This window comes from Canis lupus, chromosome 3 (genome assembly GCF_003254725.2).
Source record: "Canis lupus dingo isolate Sandy chromosome 3, ASM325472v2, whole genome shotgun sequence".
Classification (NCBI taxonomy): Eukaryota; Metazoa; Chordata; class Mammalia; order Carnivora; family Canidae; genus Canis; species Canis lupus.
The window spans coordinates 91656508-91674817 of NC_064245.1; the positions used below are offsets into that span (position 1 = coordinate 91656508).

Here is an 18310-nt window from a genome sequence, read left to right on the forward strand (position 1 = left end):
CTACAAATAAACAGACCGCGATGATCCGAGCAGTCGGCCTTGCGCCTTCCCCAGGGCGCCAGAACGGCCTAGGCTCTGCTCCAGGAGGCCCGCTCTGCAGCACCTTTGTCTCCCAATAGCTTGGTGACTTGGAGCTGTGCCCTTACCTGTGACCTGGGCTCACCCCTGCCCGGAGTGGCCCGGCCCCTGGTGCGGCCGTGGCCAGATGCAAGTGTTCACCAGGCTCCTTCCCACTGGCTCGCTCTGGCTCCCCGCTATGGACCTGGCCTCCCAGGCTCTGTCCTGAACCGCCAAACAGGTGTGGCCCTGACTGTGGCCCAGCCCCCCCCGCCCCGGCCCCCCTCAATGGAAGGACGCTGCCTGAGAAGCAGAGAAGAGGCCCGCGTTCCCCTAGGGAGCTGGGAGGGAGACGGCCCAGGGCCTGGCGTGGGTGCGGCCACACACGAGCCCCGCGGACAAACGCTCAGTGAAACCACCCTGGTTTCCCAAAAGTGCCTGGAAACGTCCAGGTAAAACACGGTCCGGTTTTCACATTGTTTTTCTCAGTCCTTCTTCGTAACGTTCTGTGATCCAACTGGATCGTCAAGAATGGAACAGGCAGTGAGTGCATTTCTGGGGGAGACACGGGAACGGGGAGCGGCCTGCGGGGTGGCTGTTGTGACGGGGTGAGGCTGTGCTGGTCGAGGAGGCAGCGTCCTTGGGAACGGCAGGCTCCAGAGGAGGAGACACCGTTTACACGAATGTAACCGCACTTGGGGACCTGGTGTCCCGTTCGCAAGGTCCCCGGGGACGAGCCACTTCCCAAAGCAGCCAAGACGTTTGTTTTCCCTTCAGGGCACAGACCGTACTGGAAACAGGAGACAGGAGAGGAGGAGGGCACAAAGTGGGAGGTACACCCCGGCCCCCACGCGGCTGGGGCAGCTCCAGCCATGTGTCCACGGGAGACCACACGTCAGGGGATGTGGGGCCCCTGCCCTGGAGGCCGAGCTGGAGCCCAGCATTCTGGTGCAAGGAGCCCGGGGGCGGGGGTGCTCTTGGGAGACAGACGGAAAGAAGCCAGGCCAGGTGACAGCAGGTGGCACGTGGGGGGGTTGTTTTTCAAGATTTTATTTATTCATCTAAGACAGAGAGAGCAAGAGCAAGAGCGAGAGCGAGAGAGAGCCCGCACAAGCAGGGGGAGGGGGCAGAGGGAGAAGCAGGCTCCCCACTGAGGAGCCACACGCTGGACCTGATCCCAGGACCTGAGCCCAAGGCACACGCGTCACCCCCGGAGCCCCCTGTCAACAGACACGTCTTAGGAGGAGAGGCCCGAAGCGCCAGGAATAGAGGGAAAGGACTGGCCTCCACTCGTCGGTGGGAGAACAGCAGAGCCCAGCGAGGCGCCAGCCCTGCCGCCGGAGGCCGCTGCGCCCAGGTGAGGGAGCAGGTGCGGAGCCCTTGCACCCAGGCCTCGGATCCGCTCAAAACCGCTGACCTGCGGTCCCCTGGGCACAGAACTCCCGGCACAGACGCGGCCGCGCTCGCCCCTCAGTCCTCACGGCGGCACCTTCCGTGACGGCCACACGCCAGCACGCAGACGTCCGGGGCCACCTGTGCCAGTGCCCCTGCTGTGCCCCCGCGACGACGCCTGGCCTGTACCTGGTGCTCCCCGCGCAGATGCCCGCGTGCCGGCGGGAGAAGCTGGCCCAGGGCGCACACGCCTGTGTCCTCACAGGTCAGGGGCCAGTCACCTTCGGGGGCCGGGTGGCATCGGGACGCCGACGTTTTGGCCGCGCTGGCTCGGCCGTGATGACTGGCTGAGCCACGCGGGGCTCACGCGCTCCCGGAGACCAGCAATCACGAGGGCGCGGCGCAGCACGGTTGGCGGGAAGCTCTCGCCGGCCACGGCTGGGCAGCTGAGCACACGCACATGCACACGCACACACCAGGCCAGGCACCCCGCCAAGGCTGCGGGGTGGGGGTGTCGCTGTGGCGAGGCGGCCGAGGCTCGAAGTCAGGCTGGCTCGGCCCTGACCCTCAGAGCCGCCTAGCACGTCAGCCCAGCTCGGGGCAGGGAAGGCGGGGGCGGCCCCCGGGTGCCTGGGGCGTGGGCTCCGCAGGGCCCCGGGGACTCTGCTTGGGGAGGGCCCGGGACGAGGTCACAGGTAACCGGCCAGGCGTTTGCACGGCGCTGACCACCGGCCACGTCCCACATCAGACAACGTAGGGCGTGAAGCCCCTGCCCTCCATTCGCCGGCTGCGCCCACGGGGACAGCCCCCGCCCCAGCTCCCTGCTCCCGGCGACACCTGTGCTGCAGGCCAGGGTGGCCTTGGGGCTGGCGCTGAGCAGCGCTTCTGCACTGCCATCTGGTGGCAGAGTCCAGGCACGACAGCGCGTCCCCTCCCCTCGGGCCGGGGCTGGGTGCTGGCGGGGGGACGAGCTGGGGCGGCAGAACCCACGCTGGCCCATCCTGCGACCCCGGCAGCGCGCCCCGAGCACTGGCGTTTTACCGGCGGGCCCGAGCGGCACCCACTCCTTCACCTGGTGGTTGAGCGTGTGCCGCGGGACGCTCGCTCATTCCCAACACCAGGGGGCCCAGGACAGAGGACACGGTGTCCCCCGACCCGGGCTCCGACACCCTACAGGATGCAGACGGGCCGGGCCGCCTGGCTGCCAGGAATAGCCCAGCGTGCGCACGGCGGGAAGAGCCACGTCACCACCGAGTCCCGCAGAGGTGGGGGGCACCCCAACCAGCCCAACAAGAGGCAGGGCAGCAGGGGCCAGCTGCACAGGGGTTGGGACACCGGGCGGGGACGCAGAGCGGGGGGACGCGCGGCTCGGGGCTGGCAGGGGCCAGACCAAGACCTGGCGTGTTTCACAGGTGGGGGACACCAGGTGGCCGGAGGGAGGGCCGCGGAGTGAGGCTCACACGCCTGCCGGAGGTGCCGCACCAGGTCAGGGGCGTTCCTGTCCGGCTCCTGCGGGGGGGCGGGTGCGCTCTGCGACGTCAGCGCAGGCCCCGCAGTGTGCATCTGCCTGCCTCTCCTTCCCATCGGTTTACTCCCGTTTTCTTTCTTTTCTTTTTTCTTTTCTTTTCTTTCTTTTTTTTCTTTCTTAAAAGATATTCATGAGACAGAGCGAGAGAGAAAGACAGGGAGAGAGAGCGCGGCAGAGACACAGGCAAAGGGAGAAGCAGGCCCCATGCAGGGAGCCTGACGTGGGACTCGATCCCGGATCAGGCCCTGGACTGAAGTTGGGCTAAACCGCCGAGCCACCGGGGCTGCCCATTTCCCGTGGTTTCAAGCTCCGTTTATGCCTGTAGGGTGGTTGTCTTCTGAGTGATGGCACCAATGTCCCTCTTTGTCCTCCGTAATTCTCATCGCGCTGAAGTCTGCTTATCTGATTCTTACAGACGCTCAAGCTTTCTTTCATGAACGTCAGAATGGTGCACCAGTTTATAACCTACCTACAGCATCACATCGGCGGTGACCTTCTTGTACACTCATCAAAAAAAAAAAATCCATCCTGACATTCTTTGTCTAATCTGTGTTTAGAGCACTTACATGTAATATAACTGTTGCATGGAATGTATATTGTCAGGATTTAGGTCTGCTATATCTTACTGTTTTTTTTTTTTTTTTTTTTTGCTCCCTCTCTCTGCTTTTTGTTCCCATTTTTCATTTCCTACCTTCCTGTGGGTCGGGTGAATGTTTTATAATACCCTATTTTTGCTTATCTATAGGATTTTTCACTATACGTCTTTGTATAGTTATTAGTGGTTGCTGTAGGGATTACAATACACATACTCATCACGGTCTACACGGGTCCACAGCTTGTCATTTCAAGAGGAACGTAGAAACCTCATGACCACGTGTCTTTGCCCTGCTCACCCCTTTTAGTTGTCATAAGTACAACCTCTAAAAACTTGGAGAACCACACCAGACAATATTATATACATTGTTTTCAACTGTCAACTTCAAGAATAGAAAACGGTCTATTGTTGTTTCCCTAGTTACTCTTTCCACTATTTCCTCTTCATTCCTGGTGCTGCAGATTTATCATTTTCTTGGAAGTTCTTTGAAGAACTTCCTTTAAGCAATTATTTTAAAGCAGCTGTTCTGGTGAAAAATTCTTAGTTTTCCTTGACCTAAGAACATTCTGCCTTCATTTTGAAGGATATGTTTCATGGATATAGTGTTGCTTCACAATTCTTTTGTCAAAATTTTTTCTGGTCTCCGCATTTTTTTTTTTTTTTTTTTTAAGATTTTACTTATTCGGGCAGCCCAGGTGGCTCAGCGGTTTACCACCGCCTTCAGCCCAGGGCCTGATCCTGGAGACCCGGGATCAAGTCCCATGTCGGGCTCCCTGCATAGAGCCTGCTTCTCCCTCTGCCTCTCTCTCTCTCTGTGTCTCTCATGAATAAATAAATAAAATCTTTAAAAAAGAAAAAGATTTTACTTATTCATGAGAGAGGCAGAGACACAGGCAGAGGGAGAAGCAGACTCCCTGCAGGGAGCCCGATGCAGGACACAACCCCAGAACCCAGGATCACGACCTGAGCTGGAGGCAGATGCTCAACCACTGAGCCCCGCAGGAGCCCTGGTCTCTACGTGTCTGATGGGAAATGTGCTGCCATTCAAACTGTTGTTCCCATTAGTGATGTGTGGTTTCTCTCCACTTTCCATATATATTTTTTTGTTTTGTAAAAATTAGTAAAAGGAAACTTCGTTTACAATGGGGTCTGCAGGCAGGGAGCTCCGGGCCCGACCACTCCCGGCCACCTGCAGACCCAACAGGAGCTGCGCCTGCACCTGGATGTCACCTTAGCGACCACTTTACTATCCCAGCAGGAGAAGGACGGTTTCCTCCTCCCCCAACAACAGTCCGGCCAATAGGAGATGGCCCCATCCCGGCCAATGGGAGATGATCCTGGCCCAGCTGGCCCAGCCGATGAGAAGCCACCGCAATTCCTGCTCAGTTTAACCCACACACCCTCCGCCGCCGCCCCCTAGCCCCCTCCCCTTCTTTGTTCTGCAGACTCATCTGTGGTTTTGTTCTCTGCAGCTCCCGAATAAGCCCCATTTTGTAGGGAAATAGCTGTGGTTCCGTGTTTAGGTGAGCAGTGTTCGGTTCCGAGATCCTGGCCCACCTAGGGCCTGGGTGTTCTTCCCATGGGACGGATCCAGGGCTGTCCCGGGTGGGGATGCCGCTGGCCCCGCAGGCTGCCTGGGGCTGTGCATGGACTTGGCGGGCCCCCCCCCCCCCCGCTGCCTCCTCCTCCTCCCTCCCGTGTCCTGCAGGACCCCTGGTGCAGACCCTGTGACTGGAGGAGTCCCCACTCCATCCCTCCATCCCCCTGTCCCTCCCAGTCTGGGTCTGGGGTCTGCAGAGTGCCCAGCACCCAGGCTCTGGGAGGGAGGGGGACAGACGCAACCCCAGCCCGTCACCTGTTCCCCGCCTTTCAGAGCCTCCTGGTGGTTGCTCTCACATTTTGCCCAAGGTCCTTAGTCATGATTAGCAAGAGAGAGAGGGTGGATGGACTCACACTGTCTTTTCCAGAATCATCAACCAGACTTTTTTAAAAGAAGGGAGAAGCGGCAGACTGGCCGTGGAACAGGAAGCCAGGATGGTGATGTGGGGCTAAGGCTGCGGGGCTCGACCCCATGACCCCAGAACTCCAGGACCCCAGGGCCATGACCTCAGGACCAGGACCGCGACCAAGGCAGACCCAAGGCAGACACTTGGCCTGCTGAGCCCCCCACCCCTGCCTCTAACAGCATAGAACATACACTATCCTGTTTCACCATCTGCAGGGACAAAGGCCCAGGACCACCCAAGAGATCCTTGGACCAGGTGCAGGCAGGGCTAGGGGGCCCAGGAAACGGCCTCTTTAGGTACCCCCCACCCTGACCGCCTCACTGCGTAGGGCCCACCTTGCCCCTAGCGCCCACAGTGACCGGAGGCCCTGGGCCTGGCCTGTGGCTCTGGGCTCCGGAACCAGCCTGCGTGGACTCTGACCCGCGTCTGTAGCCACTAGCTGCAAGACTTTACCTGGGATTCCGCCTCCCACCTGGGCTGAGGCACCCGGTTTCCCTGCTTCTGCTCCTGGTCCTTAATTTTCCCCACACAGCACATTTCGCAGTGACCGCGCCTCCCCCAAAGCCTTACGGGGAGCATGCAGGCGCCCCGCGACCTGGCCCCGCTGCCCCCCGGCCCGCCCCCCTGCAGCCCACCCCACGGGCCCCCGCCCCAGGACCTACGCACTGCCATGGGCCGTGGCGCCCCGCAGAGACAGCGTTAAGTGGAAGAGGGGAAGGTCCTGACCCTGCCACTTGCTGTGTGTGTGACTTTGGGCAAATCACCTTTCCTGTGTCTGGGTTGCACCACAGGTAGAGTTGTCATAAGGATGTGTCTGGGGGACGCCTGTCGGTTGGACGTGGGACTCTTGGTTTCGGGTCAGGTCGTGATCTTGGGGTCACGGGATTGAGCCCCAGGTGAGCAGCCTCCCTCTGCCCTGCTCACCGCCTCTAGAATATCCGTGGGGGAACGTAGAGTAGGGCCCACGAAGCGGGGTCCTTCCCTCTGTGGCAAGCCTTAGGGACCTTGGCCCACCAGCAGCACCGGACGGCGTGGGCGGTCCCACGCACACGTATGGGCAGGGTGCCCCTAGCACGGGCGCCTCCCCGCGCCTGCCCTCCCGTACTCCCGGGGCCTGCACCGAAGTCCGAGCAGCATCCCAAGCGCCCCAGAGCCCGGGCCCTGACTTCCGTCACCGAGGTAACACCTCCCGCTGCCCGCGTGTCAGCGCAAAGGCTCCGTGGAAGCAGCCGTGGGCTCACTGTCCTCGGCTCCTCCCACGCCCCGCGGCCGCGCAAGGAGCTCGTCACGTGTGATCAGTTGACTCGGGGACGGCACAAAGCTGCCTCCTCGGAGCACGTTTTCAAGACCTCCCGGGCCACCCCGGGCCTCGGGCAGACACGGACGACCCCACCGTGCGGAGCCCGGCCGTGCCCTCCTCGCGGCAGCCCACCGACACCCCTCACCGTCCCCTACACTTACTGTGTAACTGTCCTGTTTCTGACACAGGGACTTTCAAGACACAGCAGTGGGACTTCCGCAGGCAGGATTTCCTCAAATCTGCTCCGGGCCTGGGGATGTTTGTGACTGTCACAACCTACAACGATGAGGTAAAGGCTCCTCCTCTTAGCTTCTGTTACTGAAATTCTGCATTTGCTACCAATTCGTGTCATGTATCCCCACAAACTTTGAGAACCTCCGGGTAAGCACTCGGTAACCAGAACGTGCCATTTTCACCGCGTGCGGTCCTGAGGAAAGGGGCTCACCGCCCGCCCGCAGAGAGCCTGTGGTCCAGCCGAGCGGAGCGCTGGACGTGGGTGTTTTTAGACATTTATTTGGGAGAGCGCGGGCGCATGCACAAGAGGGGGAGCAGCAGAGGGAGGGGGAGAGGGAGCTCCCGACTAAACAAGGAGCCTGACATGGGACTCGATCCCAAGACCTGAGCCAAAGGCAGACACTTCACGGCAGGAGCCTCCCAGACGCCCCAAAGCCTGGTAATATTCAGACGATCGTGTAGGTCCTCGAGGTTTGGGGGACAGGGTTCTTCTCACCCACCCTGGCTCCCCCTTTGCGGCTGCCCGCCATGTGGCTGGGGTGCGGATGGGGAGCTGCTACTGTGCTAAGAGCTGATGCAACAAAAATTAACCACAATTCACCATCCAAGGCTTCCCCGCAAGCCGCGAGCCTCCCGGAGCCTCCCCAGCTCAATAGTCCCACCAGATGGGATTCTGACGGCGTGACCGTGGCCTAGGTGGGCCGACGGACCCTGGGTGCTGCCTCCTGCACCAGCTCCCCGGGATTCTCTAGTTCACAATATTTTCAAATTGCTCCTAGGATTTCTTCCTCCACCCACGTGTTATGTAGGAATGTGCTTCATCTCTACACGTGTGTAATCTCGCAGTATTCTGGGATCTTTGTTACGGATTTCTACTTTAATTCCACCGTGTTCTGAGAACAGACGTTGTGTGGTTTCTGTTATGATTGTTTATTGAAGGACAGGCGAGGGTTCCTAGCTATTTCAACGGGTTGAAGCGCCTTGTGGCCCGGAACGTGGCCCTTCTTGCCGCAAGCTCCCAGTGACCTTGAGACTGCGCATAATCTGCGGCTGTTGGATGAGGTAGGCTGTCCACGTCCATCAGGTGCCCTTGGCCGACGGGGTGGTCGAGGTCAGCGATGTCCTTCCTGACCTGCGGCTGGATCTGCCCGCACCTGACAGGGGCATCAGAGTCTCCAAACCACACAGCCGAGTCTCCTCCTCCCCCCGCGGTCCTGTCAGTTTGTCTTGTGTCATTTGCTTACCCATTAAGGACTCTTTCGTCTTCTGGGATAATTGACCTGTCACCCATGTGATGCTCTACTATCTACTATCTATTAATTATCCCTAAGAAACTTCTCTGGCCTAAAGTCTACTGTGTCTGGTCACTATGAGCACACCAGCTTTTTTTGTAAGCTTAAAGTCCACGTACGTACCTTCTCCCTTATCTTTAATCTATGTGTCTTTGTATTTAAAGTGGGTTTCTTGTGGACAACCCAGATTTGTGTTGCCGACACGCAAAGTGATTACTGATATCACTGGGTGAGCATCCACTGCGTTTGTCCCCATTTCCTAATCACTGCCCTCATTCCTTGTTCCTATCATTGTCTTCCCCTTTTCCTATCTTTTGTAAATCTAATTATTTCCTGTGATTCCATTTTATCTCCTTTCTTAGGTGTCAATTATATATCTTAAACTCTTTTTAAGTGGCTGCCCTAGAGTTGGCAAATACACTTGCAACTATGTCCCTTGTCATGCTGTCATCCATGTCAGGTGCACATAATCAAATATGCCATTGCTCATACTTGAACAAACCATTATCAATTAGATCAATTAAGAAAGGTAAGATTTTACTTTACCCTCAACTATTCCTGCTCTGATTCTCTTCCCTTCTTTACGTAGACCTGACTTTCTGACCTGGATCATTTCCCTTCTCTCAGAAGAATGAACAGCTCTTCCTAGGTAGGTCTACCAGTGATGCATTCCCTCCATTTTTCTTTGAGAAAAATCTTTATTTTTCCTTCGCTTTTGAAGGACAGTTTTGCAGGCTACAGGATTCTAGGCCAGTCGGTCTCTTCTCTCCACTCTTCTTGCCTGCATGGTTTCTTTTTTTTTTCTTTAAGATTCTATTTATTTATTCATGGGAGACACAGAGAGAGAGGCAGAGACATAGGCAGAGAGAGAAGCAGGCTCCATGCGGGGAGTCCGATGTGGGACTCAACCCCAGGACCCCGGGGTCACGCCCTGAGCCAAGGGCAGATGCTCAACTGCTGAGTCCCCCAGGCGTCCCCCACCTGCATGGCTTCTGAAGGGAAGCCAGGTGTAATTCTTACATCTGCTCCTCTGTAGCTGTGTTTTCCCTGCTGGCTTCTTTCAAGACGTTTTATCACTGATATCTATAGTTTCAATAGGCCATGCCTCGGTGTCGGGTCTTTTTTTAGTTTGGTTTGGCATCTATCCTGTTTGGTGTCCTCTGAGCTTTCTGGAGCTGTGGCACTAACTCTGTCATCACTGTTCTTCTATGTGTTTATTCTTCTTCGAGAATTGCCATTATGTGGATGTGACACCTTTCACAGTTGTCCACAGGTCTAGGATCTTCTGTTCCTTTTTTTTTTTTTTTTTCCCAGTCTTTCCTCTCTTTGCTTTTCAGTTTTAGAAATGTCCACTGCCGTATCTTCACTCTAGGAGATTCCTTCCTCAGCCATGTCCAGTGTAGTCGGCCCATCAAAGGCATTCTTTGTTACGGGGTTTCTCATCAACAGCATTTTAAATTTCTCTTAGAATTTCCATCTCTCTGCTTGTATTACCCATGTGTCCTTGCATGCCATCTACTCCTTCTGTGAGAGCCCTTAGCACAGTAATCAGTTTCTCTAAGTTCCTGCTCTGATTGTTCCCTGCCATGTCTGAATCCGGTTCAGGTGCTTGCTCTGGCTCCTCAAACTATGTTTTTTTCCATCTCTTATTCCTTGAAATTGTTTTGTTGTTGAAAACTGGACATCGTCTATTAGGTAAAAGGAACCCAGTACTGGTACCCACAGTTTCTGCTGTGGTACGTTGTGATTCTTTGTATTTTCTTGTTTGTCTTTCCAATTTAGGGGGCAGTGACTTACCCTGTGACCTCAATTCTCTGATGGATCTAAAAAGAATTGGCTTTCATTGTGTTCATCTTTTTACTTGTTAGGACAGAGTAGAAACTTCCAAACTCCTTGATGACAGACTAGAAGTCCTACACCTATTTTTAAAATGACAAACAATATAGAAATTAGATAAACAGAAAGTCAAAGTTGCCCAATAAATATAACCACCTAAAAGCTTGGTGTTCTTCAGAATCTTCTTCTAAGCTTATATAAACACACACACACACATGCACACGTATACTTTTACAAATGATTTTATAATAAAAAATAAGTTCCTATATACACTGCTCTAGCACAAGATATCGCGGATACCTTTAGTACAGGATCTCTTTTTTCGCCACACAACATTTCTTTATTTGGCTTCGCCTAAATTTAGCCAATCCTCTATTGAAAGGTACTAACGTAATTTCAAGAATATAACTTTACCATTACAAAAACACCACACTGAATATAATTTTACATGCAGTTTTGTCTACTTGTGCATTTCCATAGAATAAATTCCTGTAGGTAGAACCACTGAGTCAATGGTTACATGCATTTTAATTTTTAATTCATACTGAACTGTTCTCCAAAATGGTTGTCCAACTTACATTCCCAAATCAGTGTTTAGAGATCGCATTTGTCAATATATCCCTGGACACTCTTGTTTAAATCTTTGCCAATCTGATAGTAGATAAGGGATATCTTACTCTGGGCTAAATTATTTTTCATGTTTATCTACCATTTCATTCCTTCTTTAGGAACTGCGCAGTTTTTACTAATAGGGAAGATCTATTTTTAAGAAGGGAAAGTAGAGAACACTACCCATAAATTATGGAAATCCTCAATCCTAGGTATTATTGTCCAAGTTATATGGCCCACAAGGAAGATTCTATTTTACTTCACATTCACCTGGCGAACACATCATTTGCTTGGAATCTAATTCTACGAGGCTTGTGTCCTTCGGTGGGAGTAAGCTGGTGAGTACACGCCTCCCACGTCCCTGCTGATGAACAGAGCACCAGCACTATTCAGGCATGACATTGGTATGCAGAACCATTACACTCGCACTGGCTAGAAACTTATTAAAGTCCTGTGCCCAGATCTGGGTGCAGCAACCAAAGAGGGAGCTGGAGAGCTTGGAAGGGGTTCAAAGGAGAGCCACAGCCTTGATTAAAGGGCTTGAAAAACAAGAACCGTGAGGGAAGGTTAAAAGAACTGTGATTACTCAGGCCTGAAAACAAGCAAAGGCTGGAGGGTAAATTAACAATGGAATTCCAATAAATAAAACTCTTATATGGCAGATGGTGATTGGTTATTTTCTAAACGGGCTGAAAGCAGACAAAGAAAATCTATACTTTAGTATCAGAAATGTAGTCTTATGTAAAGAAAAATTTTTTTCCTGAAAATAATCAAGTTCTTTGAGTGGCAAAAGCCTTTATGGAGTAGCAATCTGATGTTCAGGAGGGCATGGGTACTCTCTCAGGGCCGTGGGTCATCATTTAATACACTATTCTTACAAAGAAAGGCTACTGAGTACAGCAGGGGGGAGGTGGGCCGTGAGAGGTCTCGAAGAGGGGGTGAGAGACACAGGACCAGGGGCGGGGGACAGGACAAGGGAAACGCAGAGTGCAGCGGTTTGAAGAACGTTTCTTCCCTTTCACTATTTGTACAGCGGATCCACTTAGAGATTCGAGTTGGACAACATGACCTTGATGCGGCCATTGCTCAAGCAAAGGACAAAGTTAATGAAGTTAGCTTTAAGCTGGAACATCTAATTGAGCAAATTGAGCAAATAGTCAAAGAACAGAACTATCAAAGGGTCAGTTTGCCTATTCAGCTTGTTTTATCTCTTCCTGCCAGGAACGAAATTCTGGAGACAAAGCCCCCAAAGCATGGAAAGAATAAAGTGCCTGTTCCTCGGCCGTTGGTCTGAGCTAGCACTGTGGGGACACGCAGGGTGAAGGAAAGCGCAATCTTTCCCTCTCTGCCAGGCTGTGAGCTGCTCTAGGAAAAGGGACTTTGGCTCATTGACAGAGCGAATGGATAAATGCCCCCAAACGCACCCCACACATAGGAAGGGGCTCAGCCCACTCTCTAGATCACAGTTTTGTTCTCGTGACCCTGTGTTTTCCAGGTCACCGTGCTCACTGGACTCTGGTCAGACATGGGGTCAAATCTGCTCCCATGCTCACCTTGTGTTGTCTCCAGACTCTGGTTTCCTTACATGAGAAATAAGAGGACAGGTGTGCTTGGTACAGTGTCCAGCTTAAGGTTCAGTCAGGACACCAATTCTGAGAATCGATCACTATCGGCCGGTGGTCGTTTGCTCAGTGGTAAGACATAAAATGTACGAGATAATAGAGCAAATACTGGTATTTTATATCAAAATACAAAAAAAAAAAACAAACATATGTTTTGTAAAGTTGATTCTTAATCCTTGTCTTTAGCTGACAACACACCTGGCTTAGAAAATCAGATACTGCACTTTGGTGTATGAAACGGGAAACAGTAAATATCTTCAACGTGTACAGCACCTTCCCCTCAAACCCATACAGTTAAATACTTGAAGAAACTAAACCTGCCTATTTCTCTCCCACACAGGACCGTGAAGAAAATTTTCGGATGATCAGTGAAGATACAAATAGCAATGTTTTATGGTGGGCATTTGCACAAACATTGATCTTTATTGCAATCGGAATTTTCCAAATGAAATCCCTTAAAAACTTCTTTATAGCTAAGAAACTCGTTTAAAATGTTAATACAAACAGCTACCTGCTAATTTGTAGAATGTCTGAGTTAATAAATCAAAATACATTCACAACCATGTGCTGCTTTTACGACTTCAAAGATGACCAGAGACTGAAATCAATGTTACACTGATAAGATATGACTTTAGAAAGTGGTCTCTGAGCTTGGTGGAATAAGCACATCATCCGGTTCTTATTTTAACCTGGAACAGATGGGATCCAATAGACAAAACCTAAGCTGTGTATGTAAATTTCAGGTTTTCCAGTTGCCACGTTAAAAAGGGTTTTTTTTTAGAAGGGCGAAATTAACCCCAGTGACATATACTTAACCCAGAACACCAAGAATACTTGCCAGTCTGTAAACAGTAGGACATCAGGGAGACGGCTACACTGCTTTCCCGACCTGCAGCCCTGGAAGCCAAGTGCCTGGCACGGCAGGTACAGATCACTCAGAGCTGCGCGGACGGGGCTCCACCAACACTGTGCACAACCAAGGGCTCCAATCGCCAAGCACTGGCCAAGTCTCTGCTTTTTCATTTCCCGGCACGACCGCCAACTGTCCAGACCCCCGCCACCTGCGCATTGGCCACCCCGCCGCTGCCCTGCCCGCCTGGTCTGTCCCCTGCCCCGTCCAAGTCCGTCTCCCACCCGCCCTCCGGGTCTGTCCACCGCCCTGGTCCAGGCCCATCCACTGCCTGCCTGCCCAGGTCCAGGCCCGTTCCCCTCCAGGCCCATCCCCTGCCCGCCCTCTTGGTCTGTCCACTGCCCCGTCCAGGCCCATCCCCCTCCTGCCCGCCCCGTCCAGGCCCGTCCCTGTCCAGGCCCATCCACGGCCTGCCCAGCCGTCCAGGCCCGCCCTGGCCTGTCCCTGTCCAAGCCTATCCTCCTCCCACCCTTCCTGGTCCAGGCCCATCCACCGCCCGCCGCCCTGTCCAGGCCTATCCCTGTCCAGGCCCGTCCCCCTCCCAGCCTTCCCGGTCCAGGCCCGTCCCCCTCCCGTCCGCCCCGTCCAGGCCCATGCACCGCCTGCCCCATCCAGGCACGTCCCCCGCCCCCGCCCTCCCCTCCAGGCCCGTCCCCCGCCTGGTCTGTCCCCCGCCCGCCCCGTCCCCCGCCCCGCCGGGCCTGCGGGGTCCTCCGGGCTCCGCCACCCCGTGTGCCCAGGACCCGCGGCGTCTGGGGTCAGCCCCGCGTCCCCCTCCCCAGGCCGCCCGGCGCCCGCACCGCGTCCCGCCGCCACCACCGTCCTGCCCGCGCCGAGCCCTCCGGAGCCGCCAGGGCCGCACCCGCCCGGCGCCCGCGCCCGCGCCTTCCCGGTGCGCGCACGTGGGCCCCCGCGGGGGCGCCGACCCCGTGGCCGCGGCCTGACCCGCCGCACGGCGGCCCCGACGGAACAGCGAGGCCTGCGGTGACGGTGACGGGCGAGGGGCCCGGGCGGGCGTGCGCGCCCCCGCGCCCCGGGCCACGCTCCTCCCGCCGCGCTCGGGGTCTCCCAGCCGGGTTTTGGCGGGAGCGGCGCCGTCTCCTGCGCAGGCGCGGGGCCCCGCGGGGTCTGCGCAGGTGCAGAGGCCCGGGGGCCGCTTCCGGGCGGCGGGGCCTGAGGCGGCGGGGCGGGGCGGGGCGGGGGCGCCATGGCCGGCTGGGTGTTCTGCAACCGCTGCTTCCAGCCGCCGCCCCGCGCGTCGCGCTTCAGCCTGACCAACTGCGGCCACGTGTACTGCGACGTCTGCCTCCGCAAAGGTGAGGGCGCCGCGGGCCGGGGCGGGGCGGGGCGGGGGCGCGGGCGGGGCCGGGGCGGGGGTCCCCGCGGGGCTGCCGCTCCCCTCCGTGTCTCTCAGGGACGAATAAGTAGGGTCTGAAGGAAGAAAAAAGGTGCGTGAACGCGCGGCCCTTCTCGCGGCCCGGACCGTCGGCCCCGCTGCGGCCTGCGGCGACCTGAGGTGCGCGTGTCGGGGCGGCCCGGGCGTGGCGCCAGGTCCCCGGGGGCCGCGGGCGCTGCGGTCGGGGGCGCGGGCAGGGCCCGAGCTCGGCGCAGGCGGTGGCCGCGGGGGACCTGGCCGCGGGGCTGTCAGGCAAGGCCGGTGCGCTCGAGAGGCCGCTCCCTCGGGGCCGGGGCCGGGGCCGGGGCCGGGGCCGGGGCGCAGGCTGCAGGTGCTGCCCCGGGGCGGGGGGGCGGGGCGAGCGCGTCGGGGCGGCACCGGGCCAGCTGGGCGGGGGCGGCGGTCCCTGGCCCCTGGCGCTCGCGGCCGGCCTCTACCCCTCCGCGGCCGTCCGTCCGCCGTCTGTCTGCGCGGAGCCGTCGCGCTCGTCTGGGCCCCTCCCGCCGGCTGTCAGCGCTCGTGCTCCGTGTTCCGTGGGTTCGCGAGCGCCGACCCTCGCTCACGTCTCTCGCTTCCCGGCCCCCGACGCAGCTGCTGGGCTTTAGGGCCGGCTGGTACCCCAGGCCGCCCGCTCCGGGCTCCGGGCTCCGGGCTCCGGCTCCGGCTCCGGGCGAGCAGAGCCTGCAGGCGGACCCCGCTCCCAGGGTGGGAGCTGCAGGAGAGGCCACGGGCGGTGTCGCCGGCAAGATGGAAAGGGGCCGCCTGAGGCTGTGGGGGCGGGGCGCCCCTCCTTCTCCACGAGGACCTCGTCCCACGGGCTGTGGGGGCGGGGCAGAGCCGAGTGGGTCCTTCTGTGGGAAGTGGCGGAGAGGCGGGAAACGGAGGAAGATCCCGCCTGTGTCCTCAGATGAGGCGAGGGCTTGTTTGATCGCCCCCACGGGGCTGGTGGGCGACACCCAGGAAAGTGGGGGTTGCCCAGCGGCGTGGCGGGTTCAGCGCCGGGATCCTGGAGTCCACGTCTGTGAAGGCACGTCTCAGCGAGGAGGCTGTTCTTCCTGGTTCTTGTTCTCAGCCACCCTGGGCCAGAGGAAGGGCGGGGGGAGGGGGGCTGGGCTGGGGGCCTGGGCTGGGCCAGGTGTGCCGCCGGGAAGGGCAAGGAACCTAGGGCTGCTGGCTGCTCGGGGACCCGGGCTCGCTCGTGAGACAGCAGAGCTCAGACGTGTGCGGCTGGGGAGGAGCACAGGTCGAGAGCCCTGCAGCCCCCACTGGAGTCTGAGTTCTCCCGGGACGCAGCGAGGGCTGCTCTGGTGCCAGGTGGGGGCAGGCGAGGAGATGCAGGGAGCGGGTTTTCCAGGGGGTGACGGGAGTGCCCTGGGGAGCGGGATGTGCAGAGCCGCCCAGAAGAGCAGGTGGGCGGTGTTGGCACAGGGCCCTTGGGCAGCAGGAGCTCAGCACACACTCCCAAAGCTCTTTCCCAGTGAGCTGTCTCCTGCTGCAGAGGTAAGTCCCCGGGGGCGGAACGAAACTTGTGCTTCATCTCGGGACAGGGTGAAAGGACCTGTTTTCATTTTGAATAGCTAAAAATTTTAAATTAGGATATCATTACAAAGCCTAATTGTACGAAATTCTGCAGTACATTTGAGTTTGAGGATTGCTGATCTTCATACTATTTCGGAGCATCTTGGGAAAACAGGGGAAAATGGATTATTAGTTGAAGGAATCTCTTCAACTCTGTGCACATGCACGGCCTTACTCTCTGAACGTGGAAAATGTTAAGTGCTATGAGCCTGTATGTTTTTGAAGAAATACCGTGATTTTAAGCTGCAATGGTACACATTCAGAAGCACTACTCACAGGGTCCCCAGGCGGCTCAGCAGTTGGGCATCTGCCTTCAGCCCAGGGCGTGACCCCGGGGTCCCAGATCAAGTTCCACGTCGGGGTCCCTGCAAGGAGCTGCTTCTCCCTCTGCCTGGGTCTCTGCATCTCTCTCTCTTTCTGTCTCTCTGTCTCTCATGAATAAATAAATAAAATCTTAAAAAAAAAAATCACTACTCACTATAATACAGTAAAGTTTGCTTTTCTTTTGTAGGTGGAAAAGATGAGTGCTTGATTTGTAAAGTCCCTTGTCGCACGCTTTTACTTTCAAAACATGTAAGTTGAAATATGTATTATCTGAATGTTAGTGTTGTTTTTTAATTCGACATTCAATTTGTAGTCATTTGTAGTCATTTGGGGTGTCTGAGATTTTCTTTCATATTGTGAGATCAACTAGAGGATCTTACAAGATTTCTGAGTAAAGTACAAGTTTCGGTTCAGTTTTGAACCCTCGTACAGGTAACTCCTGACCATAGGTTGGCCCCTGCGTCGTTTGCTGTATGTGTCCAGGAAATGAAGATGAGTTGTATAGGTTTCTTCAGCACAAGACTAGCTCCTCACGAAGGTGAGGGGAGGTTTAACGGTGGTCACTGTTGCAGGAGGCTGAATACAGGTCGTTTGTCATCTCTGTGAAATACACCAGTTTAACCAGCTTGGTTTGAACTTAGTCACAAATGATTATTCTCTTTATACTTAGGTTCTAAGATACTTACTTGATCGGTTGTTTTAATCTTTAACGGTTGTTTTTACTGATTAGAACATAACACAAAGTCACACAAGATCTAAATGAGACAAAATCATAATGGAGAATGTGAAAGTTGCCCAAATCCTGTTTCCCACAGATGTCAGCAAGCGAGTATAGTTCCTGCTCTGTGTGTTACTGTGACTTATCTTTTTACAAAATGCTGTTTTCTCAGTTGACTTGGTATTTTTGGCACACTCGCACTCCCTGAAAAGACTGCATAGTATTTCAGTGTTTTCCGGGGGGTTGGAGGGGGTAGGTTTTCACTGTTTCCATCTCACAGCGAACCTTTTATTTTATTTTTTTACCACGTCTCTGCATACGTGTAAGAATATTTCTGTAGCATAAATTGCTAGGAGTGGAAAAATAAGGGCACAGATTTAAGTGTTTAAACTTAATAGGAAGCGCTTTATTTCCCTTAAATGTATCAGCTTAACCCCTTGGCCACAGAGCCAGGTTCTGCTGGCTGGCGTAGCTGGTCAGGCTTGCCCTTGAGGGGGGCGCCCCTGGCCTTTCCCTGCCCTCCTGGGCCCTACACTCAGGTCATTCGTTTCCTCTTCTAATAAGTGTATTTAGGATGGTCTGTTTCCTTCTGTTTGCTGCTCTTCTACGTCACTTCAAGCATCTTTTTTTTTTTTTATCATTTCTAAATAGTCTTTAATCTTTCTTGTGACTTAATTTTTCAACTCAAGAATTATTCAGGAGAAATGTTCCTTAATGTCTGAGAGGTTAGATTTTATCTCCTCTATCGTCTCTGTGGAAAATTTTTAGTCTTATGTCTTTGTGACCAGAGAATATGGCCATATGGTTTCTTTTTTTAATTGTCAGGACTTTTGTTGTGGCTTGGTACGTGGTAATTGTTAATGTTCCACAGATGCTTGAGAAAAGTATTCTTTTGTTCTCTGTGCATGTGAGT

At 55.3% G+C, this 18310-nt stretch overlaps 2 protein-coding genes across 2 annotated transcripts in view; both read left to right on the forward strand.

The window, feature by feature from the left end:
* The first annotated feature begins 2219 nt into the window (after positions 1-2219).
* Positions 2220-13031, forward strand: LOC112653638 (transmembrane emp24 domain-containing protein 11-like). Its single transcript, XM_025437898.3, has 5 exons — positions 2220-2714; positions 7067-7167; positions 11062-11187; positions 11883-12029; positions 12812-13031. Exons 1-5 carry the CDS (start codon positions 2627-2629, stop codon positions 12959-12961), a joined length of 612 nt encoding a protein of 203 aa, XP_025293683.3. The 5' UTR covers positions 2220-2626; the 3' UTR covers positions 12962-13031.
* A 1512-nt stretch (positions 13032-14543) lies between these two features.
* Positions 14544-18310, forward strand: part of RNF212 (ring finger protein 212) — a 29861-nt gene continuing 26094 nt past the window's right edge. The window contains exons 1-2 of the mRNA XM_025437856.3: positions 14544-14697; positions 16867-16928. Coding sequence (XP_025293641.1) covers positions 14589-14697; positions 16867-16928 — 171 coding nt within the window. The 5' untranslated portion in view covers positions 14544-14588. The remainder of the gene's footprint in view (positions 14698-16866; positions 16929-18310) is intronic.

Excerpts from the sequence above, each read along its gene's own strand:
- LOC112653638 (XM_025437898.3), top strand. The coding sequence starts at position 2,627 with ATGCAGACGGGCCGGGCCGCCTGGCTGCCAGGAATAGCCCAGCGTGCG. Across the intron at positions 7,168-11,061 it reads TCACAACCTACAACGATGAG|GTATTATTGTCCAAGTTATA; the intron begins GTAAAGGCTCCT and ends CCTCAATCCTAG. Across the intron at positions 12,030-12,811 it reads AAGAACAGAACTATCAAAGG|GACCGTGAAGAAAATTTTCG; the intron begins GTCAGTTTGCCT and ends TCTCCCACACAG.